General features: G+C 45.2%; 1 protein-coding gene across 6 annotated transcripts in view; it reads right to left on the minus strand.

Annotated features, from left to right (window-relative positions):
- Positions 1-1,222: 1,222 nt before the first annotated feature.
- TMEM132B (transmembrane protein 132B) overlaps positions 1,223-17,128 on the minus strand; it is a 382,092-nt gene continuing 366,186 nt past the window's right edge. For all 6 annotated transcript variants that reach the window (XM_005217963.4, XM_059876311.1, XM_015475499.3 and 3 more), the window contains 4 exons: positions 13,599-13,804; positions 11,104-11,374; positions 8,254-8,445; positions 1,223-6,896 (listed from right to left, as the gene is read on the minus strand). In XM_005217963.4, coding sequence (XP_005218020.1) covers positions 5,748-6,896; positions 8,254-8,445; positions 11,104-11,374; positions 13,599-13,804 — 1,818 coding nt within the window. In that variant the 3' untranslated portion in view covers positions 1,223-5,747. The remainder of the gene's footprint in view (positions 6,897-8,253; positions 8,446-11,103; positions 11,375-13,598; positions 13,805-17,128) is intronic.

Here is a 17,128-nt window from a genome sequence, read left to right on the forward strand (position 1 = left end):
GTTTAAAGCAAACACAAAACACCTCTGTAACTGATCAAAATCACATCAAACCATAAAGAAACTACCTCTGTAACTGATCTAAATTGTATCAAACCATAAAGAAATTACCTAGTAACTGATTTCAGCTGTATCAAATGATAAACTAACAGGTATTAAGCATTTCCATATCGTATGTTGCAAATACAATGTTTGCATTTTGCACACACAGAAATCTAAATCTAAAGGGTTTATTCTTTTACTAGCCCTCATTTCAAACTTCTTTTTTTCATTCTCTTTCAGAAACTGACTTTACTAAACCACATACATGCATATTAAGATCTGAGAAGAGGCTTTGGGGGCTGTGGTTTCTTCCTCCTCATTCCGGGAAGATGAGTGTGCTGTTAGTGGGAAACAACCACCCAAAGTGTGATGGGAGTCAGGAGCGGGGCAGGGAGTGGACATCTGAGAGAGTGTTCAGGCTCATTTTTGAAAACTGCCATTCTGCAGATTTGGTTTCCTGACTGATTTCCAATCAATTTGATTCCAAATCAATTTCCAAGTTGATTTCCAATTCCCAGGTTGACGCTTCGTTCCTCCAATGATGTCTGTAGGGCCCACTGAAAGATCATGCTTGGGGTGGGGCATGTTTTTAGGACATGTCATTACTGCCATCGAAACACCCCTTTTCATCCTGATAACAAGGAGTGACATTTGCCAAAATGGCACAGATGATGCTGGCATTGTCAGAATGGGTACACTCACCACAGAGAGCCATAGGGACTTGTCAATGCACCTGTCAGCCTTTCAGCAGAGACATCATCAACCTTCCAGGAAGAATCCCCGACTCTCTTGTTTGTTTTTTTAATGGGTCCAGACCTCTGCCAGTTCTAGGCCCTCGGCACCCCAAACCCTTGCCCCAAGTATGGACACATGAGTGGGTCACAGACAAATAAAGACCAAAAGGAGGAAGACAGCAGGGACCGATGCATTACATGTCAGCACCGAATCCAACATGGTTTGACACTGGACAGGGACCTGAGAAATAGGAGTCCTCCTTCTGAGACATCCAGGAAGAGGTGTCCCCCTATTTGCAACTTTCAAGAAACATTTTCTTTAGGTTTCCATTTATTGCTGCATCAAAGGTATTAATCTCTCTGGCTAAAAAGAAAAATACATATAGTCAAATCATACAGCTGCTGCAATTAAAAGAGAAAAATGTGGATAAAATAATGCAACCACTGGAGAATGTTTAAATGTTTATTTTCATGTTAAAAAGGATGAGTTACCCTGTGGTTAGAATATACCTTTATGCTGAAAAACAAAGTCACTTTATTTCTGAAATAGTTCTGGGAAAAAAAAAAAAAAGAAAGAAAAAAGGAAAAAGAAATCCAAAAGTAAGGAAGAGTAAGATCAAAATGTTCTGGCAGATTCCATCCACAGTCCCAACAGAAGCCATGCCCTCTAAAGGCTGCATCTTTAATTCAGTGCATTTCACGATGTCAGGTTCTGATGTTTCCCACCATCAGTTTAGATATTTCTGAGCGGGATGTCTGTACATTTAAAAGCTACAGCTTTGCATGCTTTTATTTGAAAAGGTATTTATTCCAACACACCTTTCAGTGTTTCAGTATATTGCCTATATTACATACAAAAATATCTGCTATCCATATTTGAGCATAACTTTTCCACCACCCATACTGTTCCTTTACATAACAGGTGACACGCGATACATTACACATAGTACAATTTTGAGGGAGAAGATGGTTGCTGGGTTTATAGACCACCTATCTTGTCATGTGCAGAGACTAGAATGGAGATCTGAGGCTGTTGATGAGAGCAGAAAGGTGATGAAAGAAGGATTCAGATGGAACCACCCTCTGTGGTCAGTAGGGTTGGAATGAGTGGTCTTCCCTGACAGAAACTTTATTGTGGTCCCAACGTCCCAACATTGGGAAGACATTTTTCTAAAAGAGTGAGATGAGACAGCTGATCAACATGCACAATTCCTAAAACTTAAAATTACCCAGGTACAAAATACTTCTTCCACGGATGTGGCAATGGGACAAAAGTTAATCCATTTTTTCCCTGCATTAATTTTTTATAAATAAAAAGCTCTCTGCCTACAGTCTAAGCATGATTACAGTCTGGGAATGCATGCTGGCCAGTGTGCAACAGAAAACCACCAGGGGTCAATGATTCTCTCTTAGTTCACACGGAGTATTCTGAGGTCAGCTACCTTGTGAGTTCTTTGAGGAAAGTTTCTGGGAAAACTTTATCTTTTCTTTTTGTTTTCTCTCAAATGTAACACTGCAGGTTTAAACTCCAGTAATTTTGTGTGGCAGCTGCTCCTTGAAAGCTGTACGCTGGCCTGGAGGCAGCAGTTTCACATCCTCCATGGTTGTAGGTTACCTGGTCCTCACATGGCATCTGAATTGCCCCTCGTGTGATTCACAGAGCTCACAGCCTGCTGTCCCCATTAGAGGCTGCTGGTGTCTGCCTCGGGGGGAGCCTGAGCATCCCGTTTTTATGGGAGAGAAAGGGATTCTATCTACATCATTTATTTCAGGCTATTGACACCAATCTTTTGCATGTCACAGCCATTAAAAACCTGGAAAATCCAGGCAAATGCATGCCTCCCCCCTCCCAGAGAATCCTATTTCAAGACTTACTTAATTTACATCATTCCCCCTATTCTAGTTTAAATATTTTGGAAGTATAGTTCCTATTTGTTTTAAATTAACCAGGTTGGAAATCAAGCAGATATAGCACATGGATTCTAGTCAGTAGGAAGTATTTAGAGCAGAAGGAGCTTCAGTGAAATTCTGTTTAGCTGAGTAGTTGTCCATGCCCAATCTGAGGACAACTGACAGTGTTGATTTCCACAAATAACTGAATTTCTGGCTCTTCACTATTCACACACACACACACACACACACACACACACATACACATGGGTATAAGTATGTATGTGTGAGTATAGGGAAGTGTGTGTTGTGTGGTAAAAGGGACCCTCCCCCCAAAACCTTCCATTTGATCTTTATTTTGAGCTGACTGAATCTCAGCATAAGCCAGCAAAGGTGGTTTATGCAGCCTGCATCACTCTGGGGGACGCTAGCTTACCCACAGGGGACAACTTCAGGACCACGGTCAGCTCCCAGCCCTGTTGAGAAATCAAGCGAAAGTCAAAGTTGCTCAGTCGTGTCGGACTCTTTGCGACCCCATGGACTATACAGTCCATGGAATTCTCCAGGCCAGAATACTGGAATGTATATCCTTTCATTTCTCCAGGGGATCTTCCCAACCCAGGGATCAAACCCAGGTCTCCCTCATTGTAGGCAGATTCTTTACCAACTGAGCTATAAACCAAGGGTTCCTTCTAATTCTCCTCAGTGTGTTCTTTGAATCACATCAAGCACTCAGGCCATAGAAGGTGGCCTAAATAAGGCTCCTCGTGACAATGGTAGGTTCCTCTTCTCCTGAATTCTTCCCGTGGAAACTCTCATTTTACCAGTGTGAGCCAGCCTGCTGTGTGTGTGAGACTCACTCTGTGCATCAGTTGAGGTTCCTCAGTTTTAGAAATGAAACCCCTATTATGTCTGGACTGTCAAAGGGAAAGAAAAGTGAAAATATCTTATAGGGGGAGCAGTATTCATATGGACAGCTCTGTTTCCATTAGCATGTGAATTTCTCTCCAGCCCTACACAGTCAGTTTTGAGCAACCTCCCCACCAAGTCCTTTGAAAAGCAGAGGCAGCTTCCTTTGGCTACCAGAGCAGCTCTTCCTACAAGGTGTCAGCCATCTCTTTCCAAACTCCTTTGGAAGCCAATACTTGGGTCTCCTGACTTCATTTCCCAATCAAACTGGAAGATTTGGGCAACCTTACCAGCTTCAGTTCCTAATCCCCATTTTAAACACAAGAGCAATTGAACACCAGCCCCCAGAGGTCAGGCAGTGCATCACTGATAACTTAGGCGTGGTTTATAAACGTACTGTAGTCCTGTGGGCAAGAGACACAGGGAGAATGCTATGTCTGCCATGTCATGGCTGGAGGAGGCTAGTTGTCATGTTCCTGTCCGTGGAACCCTATAAGAGAACCACTGAATCACACCCTTATAAACAGTCCAGTCAGCAGCCATCGAGAGTCAAGGAACTGTTTCAACACCTCCTGCAGGTCCTGGCCATGTTGGGTCTTTAAAATTCTACTTCTCTGAGATGCAAATGGTTCAAGAAAGCTTGGAATGAGGCATACTCATCCAGAGTCTGTTTTTCCAGCTATCACATCCTAACAGAATGTTGTCATAGTTCCCTAATCTGAACTTCTTGCTCTGCTTGAGACCAGGCATGCTGTTCTTTGAAAAACATTATTTAAAAATTATGCAGGAATCATGCTTTTTTTCTCTCTCTCACTTGCCATTTCAATTTCCCAATAGCTATGGTTTTTCATCACAACTGCTTCTCAAGCTTCTGGAATAGTGATTTATTTTATGAATTTTGGGGTGGACAAAAAAAAAAAAAAACATTGCTTTTCTTGATTAATGTACACCCTGTATAGGTTTTACCTCTGCCAGAGTCATGACTAGGGATATAGATATATATGTTTATATATGAGCTTTTTTGGTGGTGGGGTGGAAATCATTGAATGGGTATATTTCTATGTGTTACTAAGTTGAAACATCATTCCACTTACTGTTCTAATAAAGTTTTGCTCTGGTTAAAGAAAAGTTTGGTCTGAAGGTACTTTCTATGCAATTTCCTTTCTGTGCGTATCATTTCTAGACCTTGATTTCAGTTTGGATAACAAACAGTGTCGACCACAAAGCATTAGTATCAACACAACTACTTTGAGGACTGCTTTGCCCTCGGAAATGCACTCCAAGAAGGAGGTCCTCATGACTCCTGCAAGCAGAAGATAAAAGGTTCACAGTTCATAATTTTTCTCCAAAGTTTTTAAGCATCATGTAGAAAACTGTAAAGAAGATGGCCCCCCTCACAGTACATCAACATTTTAAGTAAAATCCCACGTCCCTATCTGAGACAACAAAGTTCAACCACAAAAAAAGGAAAGACAGTGTGAGGATTAGCTTCTTAGCTATTGCCCCTAAGTGATAAAGTGTGGAAAACTGGAAAGACCCTAAACTCCCGCACAGACACCCAGGAAATAATAGGACGTGGCAAATCGTGGGGCTAAAACTCATATGTAAATCAAACAGACCTCAGAGAAAAGAATGGCATCTCTTGTCTTCATGTTTCAAAAAGAACTGCAGAGGTCAAAGGAACCAGGTGCGAATGCAAAGATATATAAAAATAATGAGCAATGCTCGTAACAAATATGGGCGGCTACATTCAGCATCTTTCAGGTATGTCCAATCTCAGGCCAAGGGCAAGAAAAGTCCACTGTGCTTTAAAAGGTCTAGGAGTAGAAAAATCAAACCCAAGTCTTTTCTAATTCCACACGGCTGTTTTGCCACGAGATGATTAACAATGTCTGTGGGGTCAGGTTTATTCTACTGGAACTGAGCTAGTACCAGGCAGCAGATAAAATCATTGTCTTAGAATTTCTCTAGGACCCGCACGTGGCCGACTCAGAGACACTGCCTAGCTTCAAACCCAGCTGCCTTTGCTCTCTCTGATACCTGCTTAGAAAGGGATCCCGCCAGACCGCCACAAATGAAGCTCTGTTAAATCATCCCCTATTGCTGATCAGACGCACGGCTCCACCATTCAAAAAACAGAAGGCATAAAGGTGAATACAAGCATGAGAAAGGAGTTCACATCTGGTCCTGCAGCCTCTCCATGTAGTCTCTGAAGCCCTGGGACTCCCCCAGCCCCATATCTGGGCAGACCCACTGGATGCTGTCATCACTGTCAAACAGGATGGAGTTGGTGTAGGGGCCGCCGTCCTCTGGGAGGATGGTTGTGTAGGAAGTAAACTTGACCCTCTTCCTCTTGGGGCCTGTGGAACTCAGAGGGTCGTTTTTCATGTCTTTCTCATAGACGTAGTCAGAAGGTCTGAGCAGCTGACTATGGAAAGTCTTCTGGGAACCGCCATTCAGAAGGAAGTTCCTCTCCTCGAACTGCAGCCCCCTGTCAATCATGGTGGTGCACTCCTCCGATGGGAGGGTCACGTCCACCGGGTTCTCTAGAAGCTCCACGTCGTTCCCCAGCCAGACCCAGTCATGGGAATGGGGGATGTTGCCTTGCTCGCTCACGGCGAATCTTTTGTGTCTGTATTTCCAAGCAAATGCCACACAGTTGATCAAGAAGACCAAGATGGCTAGGCAGAAGACGCAGAGCAGGGCGTACATGCCGATCTCCAAGTCAGTAAGCCCCCTGGAGGTCACCGTGAGGTCACTAGGATTATGGGGTTCCGGTGACTTCCCTTGAGCGGGGAAGCTTGTGAAGGCATCTGGACCACCGCTCTTGAGCATCTTCTTATCTTTTCCTTCCATGGGAGACTGTGGGGTTGTGCTTTTGTTGGTATGTTCCTCATGGCCAACAGAGGCACCATGCTGGAACCACTCCTGAACTGCCCTCTCCTGGTTTCCCTCACGATCTATGGTGTTACTGAGGTGGTCTTTATATTCCCGGTTTATGCCCTCAATATCGTTGGTGCCTCCTTGGTGCTCACCAATACTGGGCTCAAATTTGACCTTGACGTTCCCTTTCCCCACGGCAAGAATGCTCTTCCTCTTGGTCTTCTGACAGGGCTCACTGATCATCATTTCCAGTTTAATCAAGGGCCCTTGCCCTTCCCCCTCTGCAACCACAACTGGCCATTTGGACTGAAGGCTTGCCTGGACAGATACCACCATTTCATCCAAAGATGAGACAGTAACTGAAAAATCCTTGGGATCGTAAATGTCTAAAGGTGTCACTGAACCATCGCTGAACAAAATCCAAGAACTGACGATGGCTTCCTAAGAGAAATGAAACCAAAGCATTGTTATAATCGGGTTCCTTCAAAACCTGCAAATGTAAATATGATTTTCTAAGTAATATTATTTAAACATACACACTGAGAATTAATGTCTATGTTTTATCATTGTGAACAGCTCTTGGCTTGCCTGGAACTGGCATGAGCCATAAGCCACAGCTCTACTAATGTAAGAAATAGACAATATGCTTTAGCAAATGCATTAAAGTGTATTTTACAGTAAGTCCCCTGCATATGAACTTTCAAGTTGTGAGCTTTCAAAGATGCAAACGTGTTCGCATGTCCGGTCACCCAAGTTAGTCCTTGTATCTGGCGTATACTGTCACGTGCGTGCCTCCTCTACACGCGGCTGTGCTTCTGTGCACTTCCCTGCGCAGCACTGTATAGAGTACAGTGGTACAGCATCTTTATGCAAGTCCAGGATGTCTGAAAGCAAGTGTATAAAAGCAGCGGCAGTGATGTAGCTGGTACCGTACTATATGATTAAAAATGTTTTCTTTACTTTTTGCTTGTTTTTTATGTGTTATTTGTGTGAAAAGTATTATAAAATGACTGCCTTGCAGTACTATATAGCCGATTGTGTTAGTTGGGTACCTAGGCTAATTTTGTTGAACTTAGGAACAAACTGGACTTACGAACACACTCTCAGAATGGAACTGGTTCATATGTACGGGACTTACTGTAATTTACCTCATGCCAGACAACAGAATTTGACTTTGACCCTTCTAAAAACATTCTGAAAGATCAAACAATTTATCTGAATCAAATTCAGGTGCAACTAATCAGGCGCCTGCTCAAGAGAATATTGCTTTGAACTTTCCTTATTAGGAAGCCAATGCTGACAAAGCAAAACATGCGCTGGCTGGACGTGCTTATGGAAGGATGCATCATAAAACCAGTTTGCTTGAAGGGCACAGTGTCCTAGGATCTTTATCAGTGACATGTCAAAGTTTAAAGAGGCGGAGAGTTTGAGAGTTGGCAATCATTGTCAACAGTGGCGATTGGATGCTACGCTTGTTCAAGTAGCTGAAATGAAATTTCCAAGTGTCAATAGGCACCTTCTTGGGCAAAAGTAAGAATATGGGAGCCTGTGGTGGTCTGGCAGCAAACTGTGTCTAAAACAGGTAAAGCTGCTCTAAAGCAAGAAGAACATATGAGGAAAATGGGTCTAAGACATTGAGTACTTTTCTCAGAGATAGGACAGATTGGATAAGAAATAGGAAGCAGCTTCAAGAATCACCAGTTCCAGTTATGAGTGCTCTATTTATCTCCTTTGCAAGATGTGACAGAGAAATAAGTGGTCCCAATCATCCAGCGACAAAAGGACTCTGGAATCTCACCTGCTGTGGGGCTTGCAGAACATCCTGGGCAGCTGCTGTTGAGACAATGGCTCTTTTGTCCAACCTGTGAGGCTGCAGGGAGAGAGACAAGCCGGCCACCAGCTGCACACCCAGGTCCGCGATAGTGACCCGGTCATCCAGGACGGTCACGGTCTTTTCAGCCAGAATGGAGTCAGAGAGAGGCGACAGGACCTGCAGAGTCAGTGGGAAACCTCAGTGTCTGCTCCTCACACCATTCACAACTCCTGAACTGGTGTTCCCACCGAAGTGCTCTCCTAGTGTCCTGTGACGTGAGTGTATGTAGCGAAATCGTGTATGTGAGCAAGTCATGAGGGTGTGCGTGCTAAGTCCTGATCCTGTTCAATTACACTCTCCAAGTGAAGGGGTTTTAAGTACAAATATCATCTTGGCCCATTTTCTTTCCTTTGATTCATATCATGATAACAGTACTGTATTTTTTTAAACTTGATTTAATTTAGAGGCAATAACTAAAAATTGCCTACCTTGGTACTAGGCACCAAAGACTGACATTTTTCCAACAAATAATATTTAGTTGTGAGAATGGCAGAATTGTAGTAAAAGCTGTTTAAAAGGTTGGTGCTCAGCCGTCTCTTCCTACTCCTACTCCTTCCAGTGAGCATTAGATGTTCACTATGGACCACTCACCCCTGGAGAAGGGAATGGCAACCCACTGCAGTATTCTTGCCTGGAGAATTCCATGGACAGAGGAGTCTGGTGGGCTCTAAGTCCATGCAGTCCCAAAGAGTCGGACACGACTGAGTGACTAACACACACACACATGGACCACTGATCACCATTGTGTGGGCTGCCGTGTCATCACTGGATAAACCAGGTGAGCAAAGCGGGAAAGAGAATCTTACTCTCCTAAGAAACCACTTTTCTTAATTTACCATCTAGCTTGCAAGCAGGTAGTGGTGGTGGTTTAGCCGCTAAGTCGTGTCCAACTCTTGTGACCGCATGGACTGTAGCCCACCAGGCTCCTCTGTCCATGAGATTTCCCAAGTAAGAATACTGGAGTGGGTTGCCATTTCCTTCTTCAGGGGATCTTTCCAATCCAGGGACCGAACCTTAGTCTCTTGCATTGGCAGACAGATTCTTTACCACTGAGCCATCAGGGAAGCCCTTGCAGTCAGGGGTGAAATCAAATGAAGAGGCATATCTAGTGGATAGAATTTCTAGACCTATCCCCCCAAAAACGTTCTGTCTAATCTCTCAAAAATCTCTCTTGTGAATATGATGAGAAATCACCCTCCCAACTATGTTATAGGATATGGCACAGTTGGCCTTAAAATAGGGAGACCATACTGGGTTAGCCACAGGGGTCTCATGGAATCACACAAGCCTTTAAAATCAGAGCACTTTCTCCCTGACTGGTAGAAGAGAAAGTCAGATTCAAAGAGGGAGAATCTGGTGGTGGATCTGTTCCATAAGGAGGGATGCAGGTGACCTCTAGGAGCAGAAAATGACCTCTGGCTGATAGTCCACAAGAAAACAGAGTCCTCAATCTTGCACCACAAGGAACCGCATTCTTCCAGCAACCTAAGCCAGGAAGCAAACATTTCTTCAAAGCCCCACATAAGCCCAGCCAGACCCATACTTTGATTACAGCCTTGCAGTACCCTGAACTTGGTACCCCAAGCTCAACTGGACTGCCAACATTCAGAACTCTGAGTTAAAAAATTAGCAGTGCTTCATGCTGGGAGATGTTCGATTGCTTTGTTACACGGCAACAGGAGAGTGATACAGAGCGTAACACTGAATCCAGCTTTGTCAAAAACTGACTTGGGCAACACCTAAAAATCTGATTTTGTTATAGAAGTGAAAATTAAAGGAGTAATAGAGGACTTAAAATTTTTTTAAAGTTTAAAAAAAAAGAAAGAAAGAATGATCGTAACTGTGAGCAGTAACTTTTTAATTTGTTATTAAAAAATATGCTACCTTCTTTCTGCAGAATGATCCTGTCCACTGGCTAGAAAATGGTTTTACTGTTACTATAGTAAAGTGGAGAGTGGTTTTTATTATTTTTAGTGCAATATGTCTTAAAATTTTTTGTGTGTCTACTGTTCAAGGTAAAACATAGCTAAATGGTTAATGCTCAAGTTGAGGAAAATAAAACTAGCTTTCATAGGTTCTATTGTCTTCTGTTAGTGACATATAAAAAGTAAAGGATCACATTAGGGGGAAAATTGCTTAGACTGTGTGTTAAATTTAGCTTTGATAAAAGAAATGAGATATTTTTTCTCAACTCTCTAAAAGGCAAACATTTTTCTTTGATTATTCTTCGAGGTTTTTATTTGCTACTCTAGACAATAAGATTTGAAAATGACTTTGACCTTCTTTGGGGAGAAATACAATATAATTTTATTATCTTTACTTTATATTTTTCAATTGTTCTGTGAATTTTTGTGAATTCTGTTGTCTATTATAAAAATATTCATTTATTTAGTTAGTTGCACAGGGTCTTAGTTGCATCATGTGGGATCTTTCGTTGGGGCACAAGTACTCTCTAGTTGTGGCTAGCGGACTCTGAAGCCCACAGGCTTAGTTGTTCCAATTCTATTGGAATTCCAGTTCCCTGACCACGAATCAAATCCATGTTTCTTGAACTGCAAGGTAGATTCTTAACCACTGGACTATAAGGGAAGTCTCTTTAAAAAAAAATGTAACACAAAATTTAATTTGAGTTTGAACTGTTAGAATTGACTAACCCTCTGTCACTGCCCATAAGTCTCTGATGCACACACACACACGCTATCCTCCAGCATCTGCCTGGACACTTATCAACACAGACCAGGGCTGGGGGAGGTGGCGAGTGCTGGGTGCCCATACCTGCACGGTGGTGATGCCTGGCTCCCGGCCCACCAGGGTCCTGCCATCCTGTATCTGAGCGATTCTCGGCTCTTCCACCTTCATGAAATCCATCACGAGGTTGGTGATGTCAAACTGCCAGTCAGGGCCCAGCATGTAGCTCAGCTGACCCGAGTCAGGGGACTCGGCCACGAACTGGGTGAGGACGCGCACGAGGGCGTGCTGGTACTGCAGCGAGCACCCTCTCCCCTTCTTCTCCTCATCCTCCTCGTCTTCACTGTCTCGGGTGGGCCTGGGACACACACACACAGCAGAGCCAACGTCATCCTGGTGAAGAAGGGTCTCCCCTACCTCCTTGTCGAGATTCCGCATGACTGTGATGTTTCGTGTGAACTGGATTTTCTTTCTGCCAGAGGTGCTCACCAGCGGTCACCCACCATCTGCTGCTTCTTTCACTCCCGGACCCTGTGCGGTGGTCACTGAGCGTCACACGTGCTGCCACAGGCTCGGAACACAGAAACCCAGCACGGCCCCACCTCACCCGCCCAGGGCTGGGGGATCAGCGCCGCCCAGGCCGAGCTGCTAACATAACTGAAACACGTCTGACACACACATCCTGACTTCTCCTTCCTCAGTGCCCTGGCCCTTCTCCCTGTCCTGACACAAGTTCTGCTCCACTTGCCTGCCCATGACCTGCCCTGAGAAACCCTCTCTGGCTTCGCTACTCCACAAACTTCCCCTCGAGATGAACCTGTCTGGCGTCCCTTATGAGAGGACCTGGCTTGGTGGCTGCTGACTGGTGTGCGGGGCCCTCGGTGGATCTGACACAGAGAGGGGCAGAGACTCATATGTCCTGAGTTAGAATATGTGCCGGGTCCTGCCTTACCTGCTCCTATAAAGTGAATAAATGCTATCTTTAGAGCTCTGACTACTGCAGGGTGTATCATTTCACTGAATTCTTGGAACAACTCTATTCAGTCACTCTACTGTCATTTCCAACTTGTAGATGAAGAAACAGGAAGAGAGAAGTTACGTAACTTGTCCAAGGTTGTACAGCTATACACGGGAAAGTGAAAGTGAAAGTCGCTCCGTTGTGTCTGACTCTTTGCAACCCCATGGGCTGGCTGTAGCCTGCCAGGCTCCTCTGTCCATGGAACTCTCCAGGCAAGAACACTGGAGTGGGTAGCCATTCCCTTCTCCAGGGGATCTTCCCAACCTAGGGATCAAGCCCAGGGCCTCCACATTACAGGCAGATTCTTTACCATCTGAGCCACCAGAGAAACCCAAAAGCAGAAAAGCCAGAGTGAAAACTCAGTGACCTTATACCAGAGTTCACAGCTTAGCCACTGCACTGTGCTCCACTAAGGATGGGTGACATTTTCAAGCAGGAAGCAGAGAATGGATAATGCAGGAAAGAACACTAGGGCAGGGGGAATAGAGCTCTTCCCTAAATGCCAGGCCTTGTGCTGTGTGCTTCTTATGTGTTGCATCATTTTATTGAATCCTAGCAACTGTTCTCGGAGAAGGCAATGGCACCCCACTCCAGTACTCTTGCCTTGAAAATCCCATGGACGGAGGAGCCTGGTGGGCTGCAGTCCATGGGGTCGCTAAAAGTCAGGCACGACTGAGCGACTTCACTTTCACTTTTCACTTTCATGCATTGGAGAAGGAAATGGCAACCCACTCCAGTATTCTTGCCTGGAGGATCCCAGGGACGGGGGAGCCTGGTGGGCACCATCTATGGGGGGTCACACAGAGTTGGACACGACTGAAGTGACTTAGCAGCAGCAGCAGCAACTATTCTATGAGGTAGATAATATGACAGTAAACCCACTACATACGAATGAGTTCCGTTCCAAGAGTGCATTCGTTTAAGTTCAATTCGTTTGTTAAGTCCAACTATGTTAGCCTAGGTACACGACTGAGACAATGGGCTTTAGGGTAGCTTACTGTAAGAGGTTTATAACACTTTTCATGCAAATAACTCATAAAAACAAACATAGAAAATAAAGAAAATATGTTTAATCTTATAGCATAGGACCTTGAAAAGTACAGTAGTGCAAAGTAACAGCTGGCACGCGTTAACAATATCAGCTACGTCACCACCGCTTTTATGCTCACTTCCGGACATCCTGGGCTTCAAACAAAGACCCTGTACTACTGTACTCTATACAGTACACAAAAGCACAGCCACTTGTAGATGTGCCCGTGTGACAACGCTGCCAGACACGTGAACTACTTTATGGGACTGGACTATCGAACATGCATTGGCATCTGTGACAGTTCACGACAGGAGGGTTCGTATGTAGAGGGCTTACTATCTCCATTATAATTTCCTCCTGTCAGAGTAAGGACCCAGTCAGACCCATCTTAACTCTGTTCCCGTTACTACCCACTGTAGATGCAGTTTTGCTGGAGCCTCAGTCCCCGAGGACGTTTTGCCTCAGAGCTGAGCCCCAGGAGCCTCAGATCCACAGCTCCCTCTGAGGGTCACCCCCTCACGCTTAGTTCCTCACCTTCGATTGGAGGCCACGGGGATCCTCCATCCTTTGATCTGGCTCAGCTCCGTGTCCGAGATCTCAACCTGCAGGGGGAGTCTGGGCACCCAGACCGTGACCTCTAACTGGGAGGTGAAGTGCTGGTGGGTGAAGTTCACGATCGTGTCCACTTTGCTCTTCATCTCCTTCCCATTCACAAAGACCGAGTCACAGCCGTTGGAGACCTTGGGGGAGGGGACAGAATCGCCAGATGCGTCAGCAGAAAAAGCGCATGTGCAACCCGACAGTAAAAGTTCATGAACCGCAACAGCTCTGATCTGTGAGGCCCCGAGACAACCAGGAGAACGTGGCTTGAACAAAAGGTAATTTGTAGGCACTAATTGGTGGCAATGCTGATAAATAGACTCCAGGAAAACCATTCTGTATTACAGACTACTGACAAGTAAAACCATAAACATAATTTAACGGCGTTCCATAACCTTTGCTGCCTTTTCTGTGTGTTTTTTCCCTTCTCCTCACTTCTTTTATGTACTCAAACCACCACTAATCAAACCCCAGGTGCAGCATATTTCACTAGTGTGTGGTATCTGAAGATGTTTAAAAGGTATCCATATGTTACTAAAACAACACTTCATTTGAGCCCTAAAAGGGATTTTTTTTTTTCTGAAAAAACCTAGAGAGCTTTGTATAGATTAAGACCCTTGTAGAAACACACTCATGAAATGCATCAGAAATGTGGATACAACTATTTTTGCCCCATTACATTTTGCATTAATTTTACGGGATGGAGATAAGGATGTGGCATTCTGCTATGGACTTTTGACTCAGCACGTGGGGCAGGCACCCTTTTAACACGATGCATCGCAGGTTAGGTATCAGACAAGGTAAGGCCCCGCGGCACTTCACATCTTCCAGGGAAGCAAGGGAAATGTTGATGGCTTTCACTCCTAGACCATCAGAAGAATGAATGTCTTTTACGTATCTGGGTGGGGAGGGGGAGGAGATCACTTTATGGGCAGAAGACACACAAGCAACAATCAGTTTAGCACAGAATCACACAACTTCCAGGGGCCTGCAACCTTCATTTTACAGATGAAGAACCTGAGGCCAGCCACGTGATGCGCCACTGGCTCAAGGTCACACACCACTTTTAGGGATACTGGCCTGCTGGCAGTGGTCCCCAGCTCACCTGGAATGCCCCCAAGAGGCCTGTTTCCCAAGCCACAAATGAAGGCTCACTCATGACCTTCTCTTCCTCACCTGAATCAGTACCTGCGACCCAGCCTCCCTTCCTAGCCCCAGGGCACACATCCAGCTACTTCCTCCACGTGACCAGGTGAACGGCCAGAGCAATGCCAGCAGTGTCAAGGTGCAAACTCTAACAGCAAACCTCCACGTTGTTTGCGATGAATTATCACCACCTGTCCTCTCCCCCTAGAAAAAGGACATCAATGTGTATTTGCTTCCACAGGAAGGAAAAGATGAGCCTGGTTCACGGTGGAGTGGAATCAAAGACTGAGGAGAAAATAACTAAAATGATGCTTACATCCTTACATCAGAATCACAGACACAGGCCCCTGTCATTGCCACCTCACCATGTCACTGATATCTCTGGGAATCTTTACGCAGAATTAAGCAAGGCCAGTAATAGGAAGATGGGATGAAACCACAGTGACACTAACCTGACAACCGTGGGTTACAAAGCAATAAACAGGGGTACTGATGGGTAACCACGCATCAGGCTGAGTTCATTCGGGGAACGCTTTCCCACCCTGTCAGAGCTTAGCCCTCCAGGGTCCCCTGACCTCCAGGCTCCACTACTCTGAGCAGCAAAAATTCTGCCCCCAAATGGCAGTGGAAAGTGTCAGCTAATGTGTCCCTCCCCCTGAAATTCCAGTGGGAGTCGGAAAAGACATTTCCATCACTTTTCAAAGTGTAAAAGAATCCACTTTGCCTATCTCTCTCTGTCTGCTTTACCTCCTAAAGGAGAGAACAAAAATGATGAACCAAGCAAGTCAGCTGTCTTTTAAGGCATGTTTGTGGGACATAAATCTGTATTGTTGTGCCTAGGATTGTAAAGCGAGCAACCAGAGTAAGATTTTCAATTAAAGCAGAAAAACGAGTGGAGAGCTGTGTTTTTATTTCAAAATCCTGTGAGGCCGACACAGTGCCGAGCCAACTGCCCTTCCTTGGGCAGCAGACCTGTTTTAGAGAAAATTCTGCCTTCCCTCTAGAGCACTGCAGCGGGAGACATGCGATAAGACCCCTAAACATCCCTGGACTCAGTGGCAATAGCAGACCTCTCTCAAGAGAACAGGGTTCCTCACCGACAAGAACGCCGCGATGGATGCGTTACGGTTCTGCCCTCACCTTCTCCCAGTTCAAGTGGGCCTCACCCATTGCCAGAACTTTCCTCAACCTCCCTCCCTCCAGTACAGACCTCAACTCTCCTGAATCTACAGGATTATTATAACCTATGTGAGATGCATGTATGTGTGTGTGTTTCCTCTAGAAGGAATGGTTTAGTATTTGTTAATTCGGTGTTTGCAGGGACTTTATAAGACATAACTAGTGTAAATAACGAGAATCAATTACAGTAGGGATCTCTTACGGGTATAGAAACTCACTGCCTGTGAGGTTCCTCCTCTTCCCTGGAAGCATTAATCCCCACAATAATTGCGTGTGGCAGGCACCATGACCCTCTTTGCACCGAGACTGAACCCAGTGTCAAGAAAGGGAACATCACTTCCCAGGGCTTTGCCTATGTGTGTAACGATGCCAGCCAGCCCTCAGGGCTGCTGACACCTGCTTTTTCCTCTGCCTGCTCACGCCAGTTCCCTCTAGAGACTTCCCTTGCTACACAGGACAAAGTCCAAAATCTTGATTACAGCTTACAAGACCTAAGCACATGGTACTGCCAACTTCTGCAGGCTCCCTTTGCACTCCTCTCCCTGTCCCCTGCACAGGCTCTTCCCTCGTGGGTCATGGGTCTTCTCTCCCTGGACCTCTCCTGAACTTATTCCCAACTGAACACCTTGCCACCACCTTCCCATGACTGAATGACTGAGATCTGTTTGTCATTCATGTCTGAGGCAGATATAACTGTTGTCTTGGGCCACCCAGTCACACACCAGCACCCCTGCCCTATCACACACACACACACACACACACACACACATACATATCTTCTTCTTTTCTGTCCAACCAGTCATAAGAACAGGGCTTCCTTGGTGGCTCAGTGGTCAAAACCCACCTGACAAAGCAGGAGATGCAACAGGAGATGTGGGTTCTATCCTTGGGTCAGGAAGATCTCCTGCAAAAGGAAATGGCAATCCACTACAGTGTTCTTGCCTGAAAAACCCCATGACAGAGGAGCCCATGGGGTCGCAGAGCTGAACATGACTGAGCGACTGAGTACCGCACTATGTTAGTTACTCTGGATTGCTCTGGGTTGTGTTTTGTAATGTGCTTTTCAATATTTATCACTCTCTGAATGCTCCTGGCTATTTTTTACTTGTTTTTTATCTCTGTTCTCCACCTGAAAGTAA

This window comes from Bos taurus, chromosome 17, assembly GCF_002263795.3.
Source record: "Bos taurus isolate L1 Dominette 01449 registration number 42190680 breed Hereford chromosome 17, ARS-UCD2.0, whole genome shotgun sequence".
Lineage (NCBI taxonomy): Eukaryota > Metazoa > Chordata > Mammalia > Artiodactyla > Bovidae > Bos > Bos taurus.